This window comes from Coloeus monedula (assembly GCF_965178545.1).
Source record: "Coloeus monedula genome assembly, chromosome: Z".
Classification (NCBI taxonomy): Eukaryota; Metazoa; Chordata; class Aves; order Passeriformes; family Corvidae; genus Coloeus; species Coloeus monedula.
Genome location: NC_138822.1, coordinates 71,565,536 through 71,589,638, shown reverse-complemented (window position 1 = coordinate 71,589,638; position 24,103 = coordinate 71,565,536). Strand labels below are relative to the sequence as shown.

The window sequence follows — 24,103 nt, the reverse complement described above, 5'->3', positions numbered from 1 at the left end:
CCCTAAGCCAAACAAGAGATCTCAATGACAAGAAGAGAAGACAGGCTGCAGGGTTTAAAACTGCTCCCTACTTACAGGGGCCAATACCGAGAAAAAAGCCCCATCCGTGGTGCGAGCAAAAGGCTGAGTGAAGATGCGAGACGAGGAAGGTTTTTACACCGTGGTCAGGGTTTGTTCTGTCCCAAATTCCTTTTCTACAGCAAAAAGGTTTACACGATCTAGGGGAAAAGGGTCAGTAGGATCAGGCGAGCACTACTGGTGCACCAGCCTGTGTACCTCGGAACCCTGATGTAATTAATGTTGTGTTGCTGCTTTTTCTAAAATTGTAGTACCTGCTGTTTTTAAAAAGAGTTAACAGCTCTTTTGCACTTAACATATGTAACACTAGAAAACAGCATGCACTCGAACAAGATGGTTCAGTATTTCATGTTTACTTAGGTTTTAGTTTTGAAAGTTTAAAAAGTTATACATTTAGAAAGAAGCATTTTTTGCCATTCAGCTTTGTCAAAAGAAATTAACAGGAAGTAGGCACATCTTTGTTAAAGAACAGGACTTCATATCTTACAGTGGTAATCAACTGGTAAAATAAAATTTAGCTCAAAGTTTGTATTCAACACTCACATCAAGACAAACATGAAAGATCTTTTTTTTTCATATTGCACCACGAAGATTAATTTTTATCCATTACCTAGTGAGTTATATTGCATATGGACAGCCCAGGTACATCCATGTTACCGAAAAAATTACAATACAAAGACAAGTTAACTCCAACAGGAGTAAATTTGGGGATACAGATTAACACACTTTACCAGTTTGTGTATCTGCATAAGCTGCCTTACAACTCTGGCAGCTCTCTTAGTGAAGTTTCATTTCAGAGCCCATTGGCAGTTTCTAGTGCAATGCTAATGAAAGGTCTGCAAGATCAGTAGGAACACGTGAAGAAAGCAATTTCAACAACAAGATCTACAAAGCATAGGAAAGTCACACAACAGGAAACTGGGTTCAACTAGGTTGTTAGTGTCCCTTTGTACTCCTCCCACTCCCTATAAAAATCTCAGTTCAATCAGAAAACCTTTGGCTGTCAAAACTGATCTACCATAAAAATGTACTTTATTTAAAACTACATATTTTGTACACTTCTGCCAGTAACTTGCTTTAACCTCCTGATACCAAAACTAAGGACAAACCAGGGTTGTCTTAATGCACAAGAGGGCCAAAAAGGTATATAAAAATTAAAAACTATTTTGCCTCTTTACACCTTGCATGTGTTGTCAGAATTACAAGTAGCAGATAGCATTTATAAACAGTTTAATATATGCAAGTGATCCCAAACCAACTCCAGATGAGGAATTACTACAATTTAAAAACCTGTGCGTTTGTAGTGTTTATATAAGTGCAATACATAATAATTCCAAAATAAAGAGTAACAAAAATGAACACAGTGATTTATTCAGAACATCAGAACCAATTCTTAAAAGACTAAAGACAGGACTTTTTTGTAGGATTTGCAGCTGGTCTCTCAGGTTGGCATCTTAAAAGTTTTGGGTTTAAACTTCCGATACTAACTTCCACTTTGGAAAATCTTCCACTTTAAAGTACACTGATACAGCCAATGTCCCTACAGGGACCTTCTATGACACTTGAGGATAAAGAAGTGAAGGTGTAATTTGTACCTATCTACTAGACAGATCTCACAATCACCCAGTTCAGAACACAGTTACAGCAGTTCTGGGGCTCAAAAGTTTCTTCAGATTCTGTGAATGTGAATTTCTGGACTGCAGCCAGCTGGCCAGGATTTAAACTGTTCTTGTATCTATAGCTAGCAGTTTCCCATGGATAAAATCTCAGCCATTGGCAAGAATTTCCATCAGCGTGAAGAGTCCAGGTTTCACTGTTCATAGTAAAGCCTGGGTTTCCAGCCTCTTCCTGGGGGAGCAACCTTTGAAACTATGTAGGACAAGAAGATCATTTTGAAGTAAACATTAAGTCTTGAATGCAAAACTAAGTATTTTATGACTGTTTATATCTACTAAGTGCTAGATGAAAACAAAACCATGGCTAATTATATCCAATTTAAGAGAGACTAAGGGTTTTCATGCAAGTACTACCCGTGATTTTAACATAAAAGGTTCAGGTTTTTTTCCTGGAATGCTGCAAAAACCATTAAATGCAGAACAATTTTTATCATGGGTAATTGCAATCTACTCTTGAAAACCTTTTGAAAGTTAGCATTCAAATTGTCATGATCAGTTTTCAATGCTCAACTGAGCTAACTAATTCAGTTACATTAAATAGCAAAGTTTTCTATAAAAGTGCCCTTGGAAAAACTAGAAACCTATGTGTGTAGTTTTCACTTCATACTGAATACTATATAGTATATCCTAAGTTAACCTGATGACCAGCTGTATCAAAGTATTAACATGCATGTTAAAAAACTGTCAATTTCAGGTTCTGGAACAGCATGAAGGCTGTGCTCTTAACTACAAGGACATGTTTATAAGGAAAAGGATTCTCAGCCTGCAGTAGCAGTGGGGAGCTGCTGTGCTGCTACCACACTAAGGTAACATGTGCAGACAAAGAGCTTCCTCACAGCAGCATTGCTTCTTCACAAAGCAACATTTTGGTTTAGCCCATGGGATACCACATCTCCTCAGCATTAAGTTCCCTGCCATTGTTATGGACTCAATCTTTTCACTCATTGCCCACAGAATTTTCCCCCTCAGTTCATGACAGAGCACCTGGCTGGATCTGCATGCATTTAATAACATTTTTTGTTAAAAGTAGTACATTGTAATGCATCAAAGTATTCTTTATTATTTTCTGTCAAATAAGGGGGAAGAAACATAGCAGTTTTAACACATTGCTGTTAAGAGATGTTGATAGTTCGGAGTCACAACTGTAGAGGGTGACCAAGAAGTCATATTGAGATCACTAAACTAGTACATGTATGTTAACTTACAGTGCATCAGATATATGTATAACCAGAGGAAAAAAACAAGGAGGTCCATCTAGCTTAAATGTTATAGGCAGCCTATTTTGCACTCAAGGTAAAATGTTACAAACACTACCCAAAGAGCATGTTATTTCCTGTACCTGTGTTATGCTATTGGACAGCAGGCAATCAGAATTCACTCCAGCTTCAAAATAATATATAGTAACTGCCCATAATAATTTTAATCCCCATGCAAATTGCATTCTGTGGCTAGCTTTTTCAGCGCCTTAGTTAATTTAACTTGATTATAATTGGAAGCATCTTGACTATGATTTAGGCATGCTTATTGCTATAAAAGAAATAAGCTCATCTTCAAAATTATTGTGCAAGTATTTTAATAAGATTTGCACACATCTCAAAAAATTCTATTGTATGACTCCCTGGTCTTGGAGTTACATCAGCTGTGGAAGAGTCAAGCGAAGAGTTCACTGATGAGGTAAGGGATGTATCTGCAGATTTTCCTTGAGCATCAGCATCTGAATCTTTTTGACAAGATTTATAGTTGCTCACAGAACCTGATCTCTGTGGAGTTGCAGTCCCAGACTTCGCTTCAGTGATTTCATCTGGGGACAAGAGAAGAGAGAAGGAAAATGAGGTATTAGTATCAAATTGGTTCTAGGTAGAGCAAGTATCTTCCCCTTCACACACTTCTTAATCTTGTCTTTAAAGTCTTGATTAATAAACAAACAACTTTTGCAAACCGTATTTGATACAAAATAAAAGCTTATATACATAGTAGCACAAAGCAAATGTTCTTATGCTAATTCTTTCTATACTCTGAACTGTACTCCAGAACTACTTACATCTTGTTCAAACCAATACTAATTGTATTTTTCATGAACTGATTTCAGCAGCTAATTGTTCAATTTAGGTTACTCAAAACAGAAAGAGGTCAGCATCGTAAGATTAAGCTGAATAGCAGTTTGTAGATGTTTTTTTCTACCATCTACTTTTACTCTATTTTTGATCTCTTTTGGGGATTTATACATTGTTATTATTTCTATTTTTATGATAACTCATTAGCACATTAAAATTGTTAGAATCTGCATTAATTTATTCTTCTCTTTTGAAAGTTTTTCACCATTGAATGTTCTATAGTTGGTCTGCAGCAACTTATGTTTACCCTCACTATGAGGAGAAAATAGTTTCATCTTAATAGTAGTGTTCTGCTGAAGCATCTCTAACTCTTGTTTTACATGCTGAACATTAACTTGTGTCTAAGCTGGCTCCCAGAAGGTTATTTCAGGTGAAATGACAGAAAAGGCAATCTCCTGTTTACAGAAAGCTACCTTAAATTACAAACTGTTAAGAGGAATAGAGAACAGTTAACCATGGTGGAGAGAAGGAATGTCAGATCAGTTTAACTGTTGGAAGAGATATGACAAATCTGTGCCCTTGCGTATTTCCTCAAAAGTGGAAATCAGGATTATAGCAGGCTGCCCTCCCCCAGCTGCATGGCTCTAAACAGTCCAAAAAAGAAAAAAAATCCTTATTTCCATGCAACGTTTTCCTAGGCATGCCATCTACACCACTGGATGTAAGTAATAGTCTACTATGCCCATAAACAAGCCTTGTGCTCAGTCTCTATTAGCTCCTCTCTTCACTTCATCTAACCAGGCTTTGTATACTCTATTACTGTCACTCCATAAAACATATTTTTGTACGGGTTAAACTAAATGCTTTCAAGACTTTAGCTACTGCAAGCATACAATTCCTACCTTGAATTTTAGCTACTACCAGAACTGATGGGTTAACTTTGCCTTGTATCTGATATCTCAGTGCAATGGGGAAGAAAATTAGAGAAGTGAGAAAACTCATGGGTAGAAATAAACAGTTTTAAGTAATGGGGGGGAGAAGTGATGCAAAGGCAACCACTCACTATCTCCAAAGCAGACTGCCCAGCCGGTCTCAAGGTTACCTTCCCTAAAATCCCTTTCTTTGCTAGGCATAACATAATACAGCATTGAATGTCCCTCTGTTCAATCTAGCTCAGCTTTGCAGAGCTGTTGCTCCCCTCCCAACACGGCAGTGTGGAAAAAGAAAGGCTGGACACTATGCCAGTGCTGCTCAGCAACACTCATGTGTTATCAATACTGCTTTAGTCACAGATCCAAAACAGCACCATGCAGGCTGCTATGAAGAAAATTAACTCCATCTCAGTCAGATCCAGTACAGCAAGGTACAGTCCAAGACAAATTTAAATGCCTAGATGTCAAGCTTTATCTTCACTAGAAAACACTGTTTGCATGCTTAGTTCAGCTCTAAATTAATGTTTAAATTTGGGGTGAGGCTCCAAAGGCAGCTTAAGTTGATCCCAATCTCATTTCCAACAGTCCTGTCCCCTTTTCCATTACTGGTATTAGTTCTGATGAAGACACAAAATGGAGCTCTTCAGGAGCTGATATAGCTTAAAAGCAATTATTTCAGGGATGCAGCAGCTAAGCTTCTATCACAGGAACACTAGTGCAGGAAGGAATAAGGAAACACTGATACAGATTATATTGGTTTAAAATAAAAAAGGGCCAACACTTACTTCACGTCTAAGTAAGTAAATAAAGACATATTTGCAAGTAGAAAAGATTTCCCATACAACTCAATTAACTTAAGGAACTCTTCACATACCATCAATACTACGGAAGTCCAGTAAGTATGTTCTGCTGTCTACCTGATACAACTGGAGACTCATTTTGGAATATGCACTTGTTACTGGATTCTTCCTCCGAACACGCAGATAATATGGATTTACAACCTAGTATGAAAGAGATTTGAGTCAGTTAACCAGAACTGCTTGAATATCACAGCATATTGGTTTTGCCCTTTCAACTCACTAGTGTTTATCAAGTGATTTCTGATTTCATTATCTGTTGGATTTGAGGGGTTTTAGGGGTTTTTTTAGCCAAGAGAAATACATTCCTACAGCCCCAATAGAAAACTTTAGCAAGACCTTTTTTCCTGTCAGCATGTACAGTCTCCCCCAAAACCCTTCTGGCACAGCACACAGATAGCACACACCCATGAGACTGATGCCAGAACAGTTTCAGACCTCTGGGCTATATAGATACAAAGCTCAAACCAAAATGCATTCCTGTTTGCTGTAAAGGTCCTCTATTTTGTTACCTTCCATTCATAATCCAATTGTTTAATTGCTCGACAAACTTCAGCCATGATATCATTTGGTCGACTCTGACTGCGTATTCCCAAGTGCCATTTAGCCCTTCTCACACCCTGGTGTTTTGACTTCTGTGGATTCAGCTCATCAAGAGTGTGTCGAGGACGTGGTACTTCAGCTACTAAGAATGGCACCCGTTCAGGGTGAGGGCGAGACAGGTGGTGATCATCCAGAAAAGAATCTGGTGGACTTGTAGCCAAGTAGAAGTCTTTGGCCTCGTTCATTATTCTTCTGTTATCTATAATGAGGTGGTAAGCAACAGCTAGAGGGTCCTGATGATTTCGGCTGTACAGACAACTTAGCACTTCCTCTTCAGTGCATTCAAACTTCTCACATACTTCTTTTAAGGCTTCATCATCAATCATGGTAGAGCTATATGATGGGTCTTCAGGAAACAAGTATTTTGGAAGGTCCTGCTTAAACCATTCATGCTCCCTGGATTTAAAAATAAAAACTTCTGAATATATGTAAGTAAAGAAAACATTTTTAACAGGAAATTCTTGTAAAATATAAAATTAATTTTAGTCTGTGCAGGAGGAATCATGTGCCAGTCCAAGACCCCTTGTAGCACAGACACTAAAACAGTACATAAAGTAATCGTTGCCGACACAAGATTTTATTAGACATTTTGCAGGAAACTGAAAAAAACGTTTTTTGCTATCTCACAGATCGCTTAGGGATAGGAATCAGGTGGTTACTTTCTCATTTATGATTTCATTCCCTTCCTCCTCTTGTTCTTGTGACTGTTCTGCTACAGAAAGGGCTGACACTTCTGATTCCCTCTCCTGTTCCCTCCTAGCAGCTGCTTCATTCCTGACCAGATGAGAGTCCCTTATTTGCTTTGGTTGTTTATTTTTAGTTACAGGAACAAATGATATAATTGAAAGCTGGGTTTCTGGCCTAGCCAAAGTGTCTGTTGGTATGTTTTCAGACCCAGAAATCCCCTCTTCTCCTTGAGGGTGCTGATCAGTATTGAGCAGTGTTCAATACAAGCAAGCCAGGTCCCAGCACAGCATGATAAGCTGGGCCTCTTTGGGATAGCAAGGGCATCTTTCTTTCAAACATTCTATCACTTCACGATAGAATGCCATTTCTAGTATGTCCTACCTGCCGATTTTCTCCCACATGCCTTGCTACCCATAAGCACACTGCTGTGAGGCCTGGGAGATATTCCAAAACAGCTTGGTAATCTTCCAAAAAGCCTAAACCATACTCCTAAGAAATACCAGTATAAATATTTTGACTGCCCAAGGACTGTCAAGGTACGGAAGTTATGGCAATGAGGGACGAAAGGTCATAGAAGAATGTAGTGAATTCTGTATTTGCTCCACAGAAGAAAAAAATCTTGGACAAATTGTCTCCCTGAGATGGTACCCAGAGGACAGTAACAGCTTCAGTACAGAGGCCAGATAGCAGATGAAGATCAAGGCTAATGTTTTAATAAAAATAGAAAAAAAACAAACAAAAAAACCCAAAAAAACCCCCCACACACTAAGCACTACAAAGCACAGAAAATTGCAAAAAACAACGCAAATCTTCAACATGTACAGCAAAAAATGGAACATGGAAGAGATCAGATAAATCAATATTGGGAACAGAAAAAAATCAATATTCTGACCAACAACTGTTACACAATTTATAATTATTTTATCTAATATGGTCTGTTCAAATCTGTTATTATCTCAACACCTTCAAGCCCCACATTGAGTGTCAAACACAACTGCTATGGTTTAACCCCATAATTACATCAACTAAGCACCACACAGCCACTTGCTTGGTCCTCTCCAGTGGGATGAGGGGCAGAATCAGAAGAGTAGAAGTGCAAAAAACATGTGGGTTGAGATAAAAACAGTGTCATAATTAAAAATTTCTTTTTAAAAATTCTAAGGAAAAAAAACTCTAAAACCACGAGAGGTGACAAGGAAGCCCAAGAAAGACAAGTAATGCAAATAAAAACAATTGCTCATCACCGACTGATGACCAGCAGACCATCCCCATCAGTCTTCCTCCAACTTTCACTGCAGAGCATGACCCTGTATGGTAAGGAATATGGCTGGGGTCAGCTGGCGCAGCAGTGTCCACTCACCCATTCCTTGTGCACCCCCAGCCTGTTCTGTTGGGACAGTGTAAGGAGCAGAAAAGACTTTGGCTCTGTGCAAGCCCTGCTCAGTAGTAACTACAACATCCACTTGTTATCAGGACTGTTCTCAGTACAAATCCAAAACACAGTTACTGTGAAAAAGGTCACTCTATTCCAGCCCAAACCAGCACAGTGCAGTAAGCTCTACTCAGTATGATCTCAAAAACACTGTGCCTCAGCACAAATGTGCTGAGCAAAATATAGTTTCATCAGAAAAAACAGTTAATTTGGAAGCAGAAAAATGTTTTCCCATACCACTACAAGGCTCAGCCCTAGCTGGGATGACAGAACCCAGAGGAATATTTTGTTAACTGTTCATGGCACCAGGCCTCTCTCCTTGCACGCACTTACACACAACCCCTAGAAGAATTAAGGTATTCAGTTAAACTCAGTTTGTCCCTTAAACTGTGAGGTGACATGTCACATGGATAATAGGACAGAACTGTTTTGGATTCAAAATCCATCCATGCTCTGTTAACCAACATTTTTCAACATTTGTTTCACACCACTTCTTTGCCACACACTATTTAACACAACTGAGGGAAGTTAAGTTCCCACCCACTCGAGTCTTGTAACACTTACTTCTCGCAGTGCTTTGATCTCTGCAAGGAAGTACTTCCTATTGTAATAAAGTACTAAGGGATAAGTGTGTCGTGTTTTTTGTTCCACTGAGAACATATGAACATTGCTGATTTCCTAACTTCCAACCCTAAAAGAAGCATCATTTTCATTATGGTAGTATAGCAACATTCTTTCCTTAGAGCTTCTTGCAAAGAAAATTAAGATGCTGAATAAAGTACAGTTCTCTCAGCTACCTTTTTCTAATTTGATCCAGTGCACATTTCTCAACACAATCAATTTCTCCAGAATCTTCTCTTGGAATCTGGGGCCCATGAAGCTTCTCTTTACCTACAAACTCTAACTTACCAGTACTTGGTGAAGTAATTACTGTTCATACACAAATTTATGCCAGTGTCTTGAAGGTAGAAATTGCTGTCTTAAATGTGGAATATTCAGAGTCTTAACAAATGACTTTTCAGAGCCCGAAGAAATACAAATAAAATACAAATAAAAGCAGTAGTTATCAGATTAAATAGCTTCCTCAGACAGCACTAGTTCCTAACAGCAAATACAATTTTTTTCACCTAGAGAAGTCTATATAGTGTAATTTTTGCAAACCATTATGCAAGTAAACAGTTTTGCTATGGCAGTCTTATGCCTAAAGCGTCTCAGAATTTCCATATATAATATAAATAATTTGTTTTACTATGATCTCCAATAGATTCTTCATTGTCCACTGGAGATCAGCACTAGCAGAGCTAAAGCCAAGCCATCAGAAGCTGAATTTTTGATCTCGGTCTAGAAAACATGGACAAGCTGTATGAATAATTTCTTTGTTCTGCATATTTGTGCTATTGTAATTCCAGTATCTTGTGATCAAACATCAGCTAGTATTTTACCTAATGTCTCTGATTGTTGCTCTCTTCATTGGATCCACTTGCAGCATGTGCTTCAAAAGACTAATTACAGACGGATTCAGGTACTGAGGGGTATAAAAGATACCATCACATATCTTCTTAAAAAGGGTTGGCACGTGATCATCATCAAATGGAAGCGTTCCACATAACAAAGCATAGAGAATAACCCCACTGCTCCATATATCTACTTCTGGACCTGCATATAACCTGTGAAAAAATTAACTATAAGTGATTCGTGTTTAATACATTTAAATATTTTTTCCTCTCATTTTTCCATTGCATCACAGTAATTAAAAGCATGTGAACTTGGGACAACTGATTTGCAAGCACTGTACCATTTCAGTTCTATGCCATGCCTCCCTTGCACTTCAGTATTCTTCCCTTTATAAAAGGTAACAGGGCACAAGTACAGAGTTTTTCCTCTCTACCGTGTAACAATAATCCACAATGCAATTTCATACAATGGCAAACAAAGAAACATGCATCTACTACTAAGAAAGCCCATGCTATATATTGTTATAAAGGTTTTAGAGGAATCTGTGCAAAGTCAGCTATCCCCCAAATTGTGGCTGAAAAGTTTAAGACAAGTCCATATAGCAGAATGTGTCACATATTCTGCGCCACTGCCTGAACAAAACGGACATCTGGCCTCCAAACAAAAAGAGGGAATATTAGGGTAGGTAGCTGAAAGCAGATTTGACAATCATAGTTTACAAAAAGGGAAGTTACCTCCAGACTAAGTATCTACTCTGCAGCAGATATTTCACTGCTACTCAACTTCACCACAGACTTTGCCTGTAACTCTGCACCTGTGCTTCAAAGATCTGAGCTGTACATGAGATTTTTAAAACAAATCAGGCAGAGCATACACAATGGATTTGGGGCATTAGACATCACCTCTACCTTAGGGGAACTATTCAAAGCTAGTTCACATAAGCTTAGAACACTCATGAAAAATTATCAATACAACTAACAGCTGTCAGTTTCTCAGCATCAAGCTTGTCACCTGAATTAGTTTCATAGCCTTTAGAATCAAGCAGCAAAATGACTGAAGTACATGCACACATGTATCCAATATAAAAGAAACTACCTTCCAGAAATTACTTCTGGTGCAGCATAGTTAGGGGAACCACAGCTTGTTCTTAAAAATTCTCCATCTGACATCATATTTGATAGACCTGAAAGTGTATAAGAGTAACTACTAAAAATTCAGGGAGCAAAATTATTTCACACTGCATATACCACCTAGAACAAACTACCTGTGATTCATATTAGAAAATTAACAAATTTATTCCAGTTAAGAAACAACATTGCTTGCATATACCACCTAGAACAAACTACCTGTGATTCATATTAGAAAATTAACAAATTTATTCCAGTTAAGAAACAACATTGTCTGGAATTACAGAATTTTTACATGAGCATGCCACATAATCCTCCATTCATTTTACCAGAAATCTAAGTAATATCAATCCATTACTGCCCACAGCCTAGAGATATTTGAGAACATATCCATTCCTAGACCAGAACAGTTAAATTTGGATGACACAGGCATGACAGAGAACAAAGTTGCTCTAAGGGAGATGAAGCAGTACAGCAAGACAGGATTTTGGTCATTGGCATTTCAGAAGCAAATTAGGTTTTAACGTTCTTGTTAAAGTGGAAATGCTACCACAGAATTTCCTAAAATTCTGTTAGAGGTTACACAGAACAAGGAAACTGAGGAGTAAACATGACTTTACCACAATTTACACCCCTACACTATGCACCTGGTTCCTGCATCACTGCAGTTCAGTAGTTTGGTTTTCAGACACTCTGTAAACACAGAAGTGTGCTTTAGAACTAGGCCACCTGCATTCACCAGTGCTCCATATAGTCTAACAGCTGTAGAAAATATCTTCTAGTTTCCTAAGTGGAGGCTGCATGATCAAGATTTCCATAAGCCAAAGAACTCCAAGTCTCCAAGAAGGAATTCTGCCCTTTCACTGGTCAGCAGGGAATGTGAAGAGGAAAGAGTACAGCTTGGCTAGCTTTCACATTCTAACACACAAGCTCTTTTATTAAGCTCTTGTTTAACACACCAGTCATGATTAACTGAGTGCTATAGTTTTGCTGACACTAAGTAACAGGAAGATATTTTGTAAGTTACTGTACTTCATTTCTTCACCATGTGAGCTATTTCACCCAAAGCATCTTCTACACATGAGAATCCAGTATGATTCCCAGGGCCCATATAGTCAAACACTATACCTTTAAAACATACTTGGAATACTCAGCATTACCTAACACCTTCCATTGAAGACTTACATGAGCAGGTATTATCCACTATGTCTACACGAGATCTATCATGACACAGCAGTATGGATACGTTACTATGCTTATGTGGTGAGGTTTTCCTAACTCATATGATTCCAAGAACTAGCTGCAAGGCTTCTCTGCAGCTGTGTCACCAACAGCTAGCATCAACAAATGTTCTTCACATCTTCAAAGATTAAATTTAGAGCAATTTAACAGGACTAGTGTATTTTTCTATAGCACTGTAGTTTCTTAAAAATGATGAATTGCCCCTGCACTGTCCTTTTTTTATCTATATTTTACAGGTGGTGAAACAGACAAGGACGGAGTTTGGAAGAAGAAAGGTCAGAAACTTAGCATTTTAGAGAAAATATTGTTTAGCAAAACCAAACTAATCAGTTCACAATTTCAGCCAGTCACAGAAAATACCTCAAAAGAAAGCATGAGAGGAAAAGAAGTTCAGTAAGTGTGCAAGAACATTATTTTGCTTTACATATATATTCTTCGTGTTCTTCTGTTGTATCACACCACCAAGACACTAAAGTATACGTATTTTATTTAATATTTCCTATTGTTATTAACAGGATCTAACACCAGAAATGCAAACATATGAAAAAAAAAGCAACACTTACCAAAGTCAGCTATCTTGGCATTCATGTGTGCGTCAAGCAGCACATTTTCAGGCTTCAGATCTCTGTGTACTACCATGTGCCTGTGACAGTAATCCACACCAGAAAGGATTTGCTGGAACAGACGTCTACTTTCCTTCTCATCAAGCTAAAACAGACAAAGATTTTAAATAATTAAGAGACAGTGGAAGTTAACTTGTTTTTCATTTTTACTAGCTAGAGGAAATTTTCCCATGACCTAAACTTATCAATTATACTTATCATTTGATACCTTATACAGCAGATTATCAGAACTTGTAGCAAGAAGCTTTGTATCTTACATAATTCTGTTTGTACCACAGTTCTAAAATGATTAAAACAAAACATACCCATTTACTCAGAAAGTCACTGAAATTTCTTAATCACACTTTTGAAATTGGGTTTGGCAGATGTTACATACTCACTAGCTAGAAACATTAGCACTCATTTAACTTTGTCCAACTGGAGTATCAGCAAACTTTGATGTTTAAGAACAGCACAAGATTTGAACTGGCAAAAGCTGCTGAAATGCAGCACAGAAATTATACATTTCAGATGCTATTTATGCTATCAGCAGCTAGTCCCAAACAGCAGACTTAACTGGGCATTTCCTACAAAGACCCCTAATCCACATCAGTTTGTCCCAGCAAGTGAAGTATCCTATATATCTAAATGGTCTGTAAAAAGTGACTTCAGATCTTTCACAGAAGCAGTTCTAACAGTAGAAGACAGTAATAAGGGCATAATGGTAGCTTTCCCTTATAATGGAATATATTGAACAAACAGTTTTCAGCTACTCCAACTGAGTACATATCCATCTGTTTTATTCCCAGCCACCGTAAATTAACAGATTAGTAGACAGGAAAAATGCTATGACAAAGTCACAAAGATTTGAAATGTGTTAACATGTAATCATTCGTACTTTTTAGAAGTACATTATATGAAATATATATTAATGGATAGCAGCAAAATTAAAACCAAATACAAGAAAATACACCTATATTTAACAAGGTGTAACCAGTACCCCTTGCTCCCAGCCCTTGATAATGTGGTTATCTTAATTAACTCCACTTTATGAGGCAAGCAGCCATTCTGTGACCATGAAAGTCATGTGTTCATGCCCTCTCCCTCATTATCAAGCCCTGGAGGTTCTGTGAAGCAAGTAGACAAATCAGTTTTTCTTCCCCTCCCTACCAGAGTCCAGATTCCTGGGTGCCAGGCTGAGTATCTGCTTCCTTACCAGCCTTTAGTTTCAAGGCACACAGCCATGGATGACTTCTTGGTGGCCACAGACACCTCCACCACCCTCTGCTTCCTCTCAGGACTAAGTGACTTGTGTTCTTCCATATGACTTTCAAGGCTAGACTGTGATTGTTATATTGATATAGCAAAATATGTATTAAGATTTGACCAGATCTACAGAAGGTCTAGGTGAATATATATCCCAAGTCAGGTTGTGTTAAAAATTCTGTACTACACTACTTATAAACTGTACTACATTGCTTCTCATAGAAATCCTGTGACACTCTAATAATAAATCCTGTGCTACACTAACCATAGTATTCTTTTGAGAAAAAAACCCCTTTAATTGTATCATTCTGACACGGATACCCAAAAATAACCTGTCTGTCCCCCCAGTGTAGGGTGACAGAGGAATGTTGCAAATGCAATAAGAGAACGCAAGTCACTGATTTGCAGAGTTGGACTACTTCTTACCCTTCCATTTTTACAGATATAATCAAACAGTTCTCCTCCTGAAACATATTCCATCACCATGAAAATGTCAGTGGGTGTACTGATGACCTGGTACCTGATAAGAGAAGGTATCTATTAGTCTACACATTCAGTAAAACACCAGCTACATTTAGTTAAAACCGAAGTTGTACAAATAATCAGATAAAAAATATACTTTAAAATAGTTACCAATCTACAGCTACTGGAACAACAGTATTTTTCAGAAGCTTTCTCCTCTCTTTTCACTGTGTGATACCACCATTGCCTAGACTAGCAGGAAATTTGTAATCCCCATCAGGAATATCAGTCCTTGTTCTTTCAGAGGTAGAAGTGATTTCTGTAAGACTATTTACAGTGCTGCCCCACCAACAGCTTGGTGTAGTAAAAAAGGACTTCAAAAGGACTTTGCTAGTATTGCAATAATACATGCTTTTCAACATTAATATGCAAAAAAATTCACTTGCCATAAATAAAAAATTGTACTTTCAGACTAGGAAAAAATTCCTCTTAATAATAAGGAATATTAGCATTTAGGAGTATTGATCTCTGGTTATTATATTTTTATCGTTCTATTTCAATTAAATTTTAAAAAAAACTAACTTTGAAGCTTTGAAATAACAAGTTTAGGGACAAACTCACAATTTAAGAGATTTTGATTTTTTTACCTAAAATTTTTTTAATTTGTTCCCTTTACAGCAAAAGAAAAAATTCTCCCCATAATTCTCTGAGAAAGAAACTGTCATCCGAAATCTGCTAAACTGTCTTCAGTTTAGCAACACAAGCACACATTGCTCTTTCATCCTGGTATGTCACTTGGTGCACTGACACTTCCTATTCTGTTCTGGCTATAGGTATGCCCTTTGAACTCATTCATAGATTAACTGAAAGCACCAGCAATTTTGCTGACAAATCAGCTCAACAGTCTTACGAAGACTAAACCACTGAAAAAGTGCATGAGTTGATCTCACACAATGTAATTTAGACTCAGTGTAACAGTTGTTGCTAAATTAAAGGGAGTGCATAGACATGGCATCTGCCAGTGGCAAGGGGGTCTTAAGACAAGATTCTACCAATAAAAAAACCCACATCATGACTAAGACAGTGGAAGTCACCCACACTTTGGAGGTGAAGGTTATCTTAATAGGAAATTAGAGTCAAAAGAAAATCAATGTTACTTATTTATTACCACAGATGAGACATGAGGGGTCTACTCTGGGACATAGTTAGTTGTACTCTGAAATCTACTGATGAACTATTGATCAACTAAGAGATGTAATCAGGCACATTTTAAATACCACATTCAGACAAAAGGCAGCCGCTATATTGAAGATTCCTGACATAGCAATCACATTTATCAAACTGTACATCCTTAATTCTGAAAATCTTGCAGAGCACCACCTACACTGAAAAAACATGTATCACTGCCCAGTACAGCACTAAAAACATTGAGAAAACACAATAAACTTACTACAGAAATTACCTTTACACTCTTGTTCTTAGTAACTCATTTTCTAAGCAGGAAAAAAAAGATCAAATATAAACAGAGAAGGAAAAATGAAGTAGGCAATAAACCCAGAGATAACTGCCACCAGAAATACCTGTCCAAACAATGTCTAAGCAAAGATCTAATGGAAGCTCTCCAGTGAAGATCAGCTTTGTGAAAACACATTACAGAGGGCACAGCTGCATATTTTGAAGCTGGTTACTTTTCTGACAAGATACTGTTTGTAGTATTGCCCTTTAAATGTACTTCAGATCAGTGAGAGCAAAAAGAGATTACTGCCCAAGTAAACTTGATTATAGTAAGCAAAACGTACAGCTTAATTATATGAGGATGCCTGAAGAGCTTGAGGTTCTGAATTTCCCTGCGGATTTTTCCTACAACATCAAGGCTGCGAATCTTCTGTCGATTCAGGATCTTCACGGCAACTTTATGCCCAGTTAACTCATGTTTTCCAACTGCAAGAAACAAGGAAGTATTTAGTCAGGGCTCTCAATTGTTCAGTAAAGACATTGTTTCTCCTTTCTGAATGTAGCCAAGTTAAGACACTAGCATTCCACATACCCCCATTATCTTTTGGGGAGGCTGAAAACCAGATGGTATGGAATTTCTCCAGCCCTACTCCAATTTCTCCCACAATTCTATCATTAGAGTATGTATATATGTAAGAAACATCTTAAACCTAAGCCACAGAAGTCTTGCAGCATGACATTTTTTGCAATATTGGTTTAAAAAAAAAAAAAAAAAAAAGCAAAGCATATTCCAAACACTGCCATCCTTGCTCATTAGAGAGAGTATTTTCTCTCCCTGTGTAAGTCACTTCAAGCTTTTGGCTTAGATAGCAACCCAGTCAAACATGTTTTCCTGTATCTCTTCTACTTTATCTGAAAGGATCACTCTTACTGAAGAAATCACTCCTATCCCTCCCTCAAGAAGCCTGTTCCAGCAATTGCTCTGAATTACCAGAGTAAGTACCTGATCAGTTTACTTCTAAAACATAGCTGTCCTTGAAGGTGACAGCTCCACAGTCTGTGCAGTTAACACCAGAGCTTTAATCTATTTAAATAAGTGGCAAATGCTACCGGAAATGCACAAAAAATAGAATAGAAACTACAAAAAACAATGCAAACACGCAACCTAGTGCATTCCTAGAAGTGGAAAAGAAACTGAGGACAGTTTCACTGTTCTTTAAACAGAGGAAGTAAAAGTGTAAACTATTTCACAGTCAGCTACCCCTCTTAAAGTCCTTACCTTTGCAAGTGCTTTTGGGGAGTAGTCACAAAAAAAGTTCATCAGAATATTTTTCTTAAACCCAAAATAGGATCACAGATGGAACACTGAGAAGCTAAGTATCTCTTTTACTAGAAGGCTTCACTATCTGCCTGGCTGCTGCATGCAATGATGATAACAATACCATTCCTTTGCCATTTCTGGCATTCCTACCTTCTGAAGATAAACCAGATCCTCTAGACACCCGCAGGGTTCATCCTCATCCACATGAGCAGACATTTGTAACACAACTGTGCTGAACACAATACTCACTGATTTGGGTGCCTACCTTCACTCGAGAATTTAAATAAGCCCTGAGCTTCAACCTTTGTTAAAATATATCCATGGGAAACTATGATTAAACAGCAGTGATCCACAAAAATCTTTCTGTGTTCAACAGATAATCTGGATAGAATAAACAAACACCCATCAATCTGTAAATCTCATTCCAGCACAAAAGACCTTCCTCCTGCCTCTTGCCTCTATATCGAGCTAAAAACCAATGCAAGTGAAAAGTGAAAAGAAGTTCTTAGCAGAGAGACGAAGATAATTATAAGCATCTGAATGATTATTCTTAAAAGACGACAGCCACCTGTAAAATGAAGCAGACTAAAATTCCTGAAGGGAACTGAACAGTGGATTACCCAAGACACCGAACCATCACAATGCTGCACTGATATATGTCTAGTACCTGAAAAAACAGAAGAGCTCTGACTAGGATGAAAAGACCTCCCCTCATTCAAAGGGGCCATTACCTAACAATGACCACAATAAACAGAGTGCTGGGCAGGCATACTTGCACTACTGAGGAATGCAGGACAAAGCTCACATCCATAGCAAGTTCTAGAGAGAGCACAAAGCAGTGACAGGTGAGTGCCCAGAAATGCAAGAGAATTATTTGCTTTGAACCAGATCTACAATTAAAGCCATCACATTCCCTTTGCTTTCTACAAATGTGATGGAACTTTTAAAAGAACCAAACAAATTATATCACCTGTATTCAAACCCTCGGGAGTAAAGAATCATCATAAAAAATAAAAAAATTCGAAAAGCAACTATTTTGATTGAAAAGTCTTTACCTATCCATAATGGGAACTGAAGTAATCCAGCAGTATTTGAAAAAAAAAAAAAAAAAAAAAACCAACAAAAAACCACCAAGCTTTTAATCAGTAAGTTAAAATGTAACTTTTTTGTTATCAAGAAACAGCTTCTTAGAAACCAAGCAAAAATCGGTTAAAACACATGAATCTGCATCCTCTTTTGCTGTACCGAGTACATTTAAGAAGGTGTTTAATACAGTAAACAACATATTTATTTGACCAAGTCTACAGCTTAGCATATAAATACACAGTTCTGATAAGCACTGGGTTATCATTTTTAAGCCACTTTGTTTCATTTCTGATTTGCCAGTCTACCTTAAACTAGGATTAAATTAGCACTCAGGAAAACATTAGAAAGTAATTCATTAGCTACAATCTGTGTTCAATATGCAAGACACATAAGAAAAGAACTGTTCAAAACAAATTTTTCATTCAAAGTAATTAAACAGTAACATTTGCAGTTGACTGAAACAAATTCTAGCTGTCACAGCCTTCAAGGCTGCGAGCCTCAAGCCTTAATTTTATTCACTGACTGGAAGAAAACAAGATTTTCTGCTTCTTCAACTCTACCAGCTTTGAATAAATTATTGTAATGAAAACATACTGTGGTTCAGTGCAGGTGCAGAAAGATCCCAAAAAGCGTATTCTCTAGCTTAAGACATTTCAAATTCAATCTCTATTTTCTTCAGTAATTTTTGCCTTCCTTTACTTCAGTTTGAAATTATAACAAACCTAGCCTTTTAAGATGCAAGTTTCCTGGATACAGTTCAAGGTATCTGTTACCAGTAAAACAGCAGATACTAACTGGTAACAGACTGCTGACACTTTTGAATTCAACATTAGGGCAGAAATGAAAGCGTCACCCTCGATGATAACATCATGTAGAAACGTAAGCAGCTAGTGTTATCTTTCTGAAAACTACTTTGCATTACAGCTTGACAGAAGTTTCACCTATAAAAGGGAATGCACCCTCATCCTCAACCAGCCACCAGCCCTTCAAAAAAAGTACTGCAAAAAAAAGAAATTCGTTTAACAGACCTAGTACATCCCTGTATTTATTTTCTGGTAATACCAACTGCCTTCAGGCTTCACTGTGGCTTTGCATAGCACCAAGATTTTCATGACAGTGGCAGAATCTCAAAGCAGCAGCAACTTATTTTTAACTGTAGATGCAGAGGAACAGTCTCTAACCTTGTTCGACAGTTCTTCAATTGGAAAAAAAAACTGATTATGAGGCCATGCAGCCAAATACAACATTATCATGAAATACAGGTATCAGTCATTAAGTTTGTAGGGGGAAAAAAATCTGAAGAAGGCTATGTTGCATTTAATGAAACAATTCTGCAGGAGGTCAAAAAGCCAAGCCAAAGCTCAGAGGAAAGCAGTCTTTAAGAGTATGAGCTAAACAAATGTAAAAAAAAAAAAAACCAAACAACAATAGCTCATGCTGTGCAAAGCCATATTGGTGCACAACATAGATACCATACTGCACTGTTCATTTCCAGGTCTCCTACTGCTCCCTTGGCCCAGACCACCTGGTTTGCAGTCTATATAGACCAGTGTTGATTACCTAGATCTTGAGAGATGGAACAACTATTGTATATCTAGAGTCTTAAGTAATATCCCTCATATTTTCAGGATGGACCACTGAAAGACTGAGAACTCTTCCTTTTATGAAAGATAACTTTAAAACAAAAATACCTGGAAATAAAAGTTTGCATCTGGTTTCACAAGAAAACACTAGCAGTGTTTAAATAAAATTGACAAAAATAGGGATAGATGTTGTACACTGACTCATGCTGAAGTCTGAATATGAATCTGCCTCATACAATTGGCTAAGATTCAGTATTCTTCCACCTCAGCTTTTCACTTTGGTGGCATTTTAGCTTTGCCTAGATGCTGGCTAGGAACAGCCATCTCTGTGACTGCCCATGGGAGGCACAGTCAGGTGAACCAAGTCCCTCAGAATTAATTCAGAGTGGCACAGCCAGGTGAACAGATAAACTGCACAGAATCACACCAGTGAGAACTACCAGCAGCTGAATTCATCTGACAGCTACAGGAGGAGACCTTTCACAATTACCAAGTAAAGCACTGATTTTCCAGTTCAATTTTTTCAGGCTGCAACCACCACTGTTAAAATTAAACATTGAATATCAAGAAGCCATATGCCTGACCCCCCACATCACACAAGTTAAATGTAAATCCTAATTGAACTTTAAGAAGTGAACATATTTATTACAGTTTTTCACTTTACGTCAATTAATGAAACCACATCACCAAAGAAGGAAATGATGAAAACAGGAAAACAATTGCACATCTGGTATGAAATGAAGAAAATGTGTGCTTAAGAGGAAAACCAGTGCATCATAGATAAAATGTTCTTTATTAAGCACAGCTGAAGCAAGAAAAAAGTAACACAGTATATCATATGGGGACAAGAAAAGTAGTACTGCAACAGTGCTCTCCTAAATTTAGGATCATACTACAACATTGATGGTATGACCATCTTAAGTCTTCTGCAGCATGCTGGGTAAAAGACCACCAAACAAACACATCTTTGACCCCTCCCCTCAACCAGGTAGTCCCTCCATGAGGAAAGAGAACCTAATGCCTGTCTGCTACATTACCTTTTTTTCCTCTCTATTCAAGGAAGTTCTAAGTTCCCACAGAAAAGAATAGTACCCCAGCAGCCAGCTGCAGGGTCACTGCTCCCAAGTGACTGGGGCTGTCCCTTTATAAACTTGACTTGAAAAAGAGACTCAAAGAGCTCTGCTCTCAAAATATTTTTTACTGCTTTCCTAGAACAAAACATCATCTGATTTCCTACACATTAGAAATTTCTTCAGAACATAAAAGAGCTTGTGCAGAGGACAGACAATAGATTATCTACACTGAAAAAAAAAAAAAAGCTGGGTTTTTTATACACCTATTAAGTTAACACAAAAACAAAAACAAACCCAAAACAAAAAAAAAAAAAACCCCAAACCCTGAAGAATACAGCCTGAGCCCAACTCTACTCATTTGAGAAAGGATGTTTTTGATTTGTTTGCCCCAATATTTGAAGTTCTCAAGAACAACACGGCAGGAACGGTGTAAACTAATGTACAGTCCTTCCACCTGTGGTGAATGGCACCATGGGGAAGTTCAACTTCTATTTTATTTCTACTAGCTTTCAAATAAGCAGTATGGCACCCACAGCCCTACACTGTAAAGTTTTAAAAATCTGAACTGAAAAAAAGTTTTGCTAACCCCTGGTTAAGCAGATCAAGCATAAAGTTTTTCCGTATCTGCACATCAGCTATGTTACCAATTAATCCAACAATCCCAGACTCATCTTTTTACGCTTATTTCTGTTTGCAGAGAGAGAAATCTTGCCTTCCTTGCAAGGGCATCGAGAGTTCGTACATGAGCATCAAAACGCAATATAAAACAGCTCGGGAATTTAGACTCCCTACTTTCGCTACACGCCCAGTGCTGTTCTAAGCAAACGCAGCATTTAGCTTCCAGCGGTTATTTCCGCAAGCACAGACGAGGAAGCGTTTCTGCCTCAGCCACCGCTTCCCGCCGCGGGACCGCAAGTCCCACCCCGGCAACTCAGCCCAGGCAAGTCCCCGCTCCGAGACGGCCCGCCAAATGCCCCGCGGCCCTGCTCCCGCCGCTCACCCTTGACTTTCCCGAAGGTGCCGACACCCAGCGTGTCCCCCAGGATGTAATGCCCAATCTTCACCCGCCCGTGCTCGTGCTTCTGTTTATCCCCCACAGCCGCCATCTTGAGGCAAGGGCCGAGCCTGCGCATAGCGCCCGCCCGCGCCGCGCCAGAGCACCGGCGGGGAGGAGCAACCACAGAGCGCCCGCCCGCACCCGGAAGCGAACCGCCCGCTGACCGCCCTCCCGCCCGGCCCCAGGACGAACCACTGCGGCTCTCGGGGGAGGCCGGGCCGGCCCACAGGCGCCCGGGGGGGAGCGAGGCCTGCTGGGCTCCAGCGTGGGGTCGTGGCGGCGCGTACGGGGCTGCTTTTCTGGAGTGGCAGCGTTGCAGCGAGGCCGCCCTCATAAAATAGACCTCCGAAGTCTATATATTCCAATAAACTTGTAAATTAAATTTGTTTTTTCTCCCGAGTTCCTCCTCCCATATTCAGACCCTATTATGGGAATACGAAGAAAAGAAGGAGTCTCTTAACTACAGCTACCTTGACCACGTAACCTGCCCTCTGGCTTGTCTTGCCTGCCATTCACGCCGCGCATTCACATTGCATTCAAGGAAGTAACCTGCCTTCCATTCCATGCATTGGATATTTTTTACATACCGAAGACCATACTTGTTCTATTGTTGACTATAACTGGATTAACTTTTTTAATTGCACTCCAACCCTGCATTGAAAGAAACCCATAAACCTGTAGAAAGAGTGACTATTGGATGGGTATTTTCAAAGGGAGAGATCATCAATTGAAAAGGAAGGTTACGGGCAACTCCCATGCCTTCCTTTCCCCAGTACGCCAGACTAAGTGAATGATTCAACCTAAAACGGTTTCTCTTGCCTACCCTACACACAGCTCCTGAATGTGTTTGCAAATAGATAAATACATTAGACAGCAAGAAATTAAAATTTTACTCTAGGAATAATCCTAAATCCGATCCAGAGAGCCTTCAGTATTACTTATATTACAGTCATTAATTTAACAGTTGGAAAGCAGTCTATGGAAAAAATGTGTATTTTAAGAAATTCCTCTATGTTACTTGCACAAAAAATTTCATAGGAAGGCAACCTTGAGGGGTGTTCCCAACTCATGGCAGAAATCTTTATACATTCACTCTGGAAGGGGATGTATCTGAAATGTGTCCAAACTGAGCCCTTGTAGTATATAAATCACATATAAAAAGTGATTGTCAGATGTTTCTAGGTGAGCTGTGTCAGCTCAGCAGCCTTTTAGCTCAGCAGCTTTACTTAAGTTATTAGCACTGTCATTTGTGGGTTCCTTTCTCAGGAACTTTGCCACATCCTCACCAGTGCCAATTTCTGTCAGGAAACATTGTTCTTCACATCCTCAGGATATTTTAACTTTGAATTGTTGAGTCAGGCTGGTCTCAGCATTCTTCAACACCAAAAGGCAGCATGACCCCCCTCCTCCATCCACCTCTGGTAACTTTTGCAAACAGGACCAAGTTTGAGCTGTTCTGCTCCACTTAGAGCATTCTGCTACACTGCATTAGTAACATTACACTACATTACAATAGAATTGCACAAGTTTTGAAGTGTAACTATAATATTTGGCTTGGTGTTAGATCTTTGGCTCTAAAAATCTTGTACATCACAAGTAGGAAACACACACAAGTTAGAATACACAAACTAGCATAGCTCATGATCTGAGATTTAAGGGAAAAATATTTATTGTCAGGCTATCAAATTTCAGGGTGGGATTGGAGAGTAATCTAACATCAGGAGAAGAAAAAATGGCAAGGTCTCTTTGAAGCTATGCAAAAAGCATTACTTTAACCTTTTGGAAACATTAATTGCAGTACGAGGAAAAAATTATGTATTGAATATCACACTGCGAAAAAAATAATGGATTAGGCCATAGCTACCTGAAGAGGAAAAAATTGTATTTGGAATGTCTGTACAGCTCATAAGTATCTTGATATCAAATGATTAAAAGCTATTTTTGGCTTTAACTCAAGCTGTTGTCCTGATCATGACAACACAATGAGAATTCAAAAAGTTCTACAGGTCTACACTAGAAAATGGTATCATTTCATTAATTACTAAGTAATCTCTT

General features: G+C 38.5%; 2 protein-coding genes across 2 annotated transcripts in view; both read right to left on the bottom strand.

Annotated features, from left to right (window-relative positions):
- Positions 1-184, bottom strand: part of TTC33 (tetratricopeptide repeat domain 33) — a 45,873-nt gene extending 45,689 nt beyond the window's left edge. The window contains exon 1 of the mRNA XM_082300857.1: positions 76-184. The gene's annotated coding sequence lies outside the window, so the exon portion shown is untranslated. The remainder of the gene's footprint in view (positions 1-75) is intronic.
- Positions 185-444: 260 nt separating this feature from the next.
- PRKAA1 (protein kinase AMP-activated catalytic subunit alpha 1) lies at positions 445-22,138 on the bottom strand. The gene is made up of 9 exons (XM_082302203.1): positions 21,992-22,138; positions 16,273-16,414; positions 14,438-14,531; positions 12,707-12,851; positions 10,870-10,957; positions 9,762-9,986; positions 6,110-6,596; positions 5,615-5,741; positions 445-3,555 (listed from the first exon to the last, which is right to left on the bottom strand). Exons 1-9 carry the CDS (start codon positions 22,122-22,124, stop codon positions 3,311-3,313), a joined length of 1,686 nt encoding a protein of 561 aa, XP_082158329.1. The 5' UTR covers positions 22,125-22,138; the 3' UTR covers positions 445-3,310.
- Positions 22,139-24,103: the final 1,965 nt, after the last annotated feature.

Excerpts from the sequence above, each read along its gene's own strand:
- PRKAA1 (XM_082302203.1), bottom strand. The coding sequence starts at position 22,124 with ATGCGCAGGCTCGGCCCTTGCCTCAAGATGGCGGCTGTGGGGGATAAA. Across the intron at positions 14,532-16,272 it reads CATCCTCATATAATTAAGCT|GTACCAGGTCATCAGTACAC; the intron begins GTACGTTTTGCT and ends TTCTCTTATCAG. Across the intron at positions 6,597-9,761 it reads GCAACAATCAGAGACATTAG|GGAGCATGAATGGTTTAAGC; the intron begins GTAAAATACTAG and ends TTTTAAATCCAG.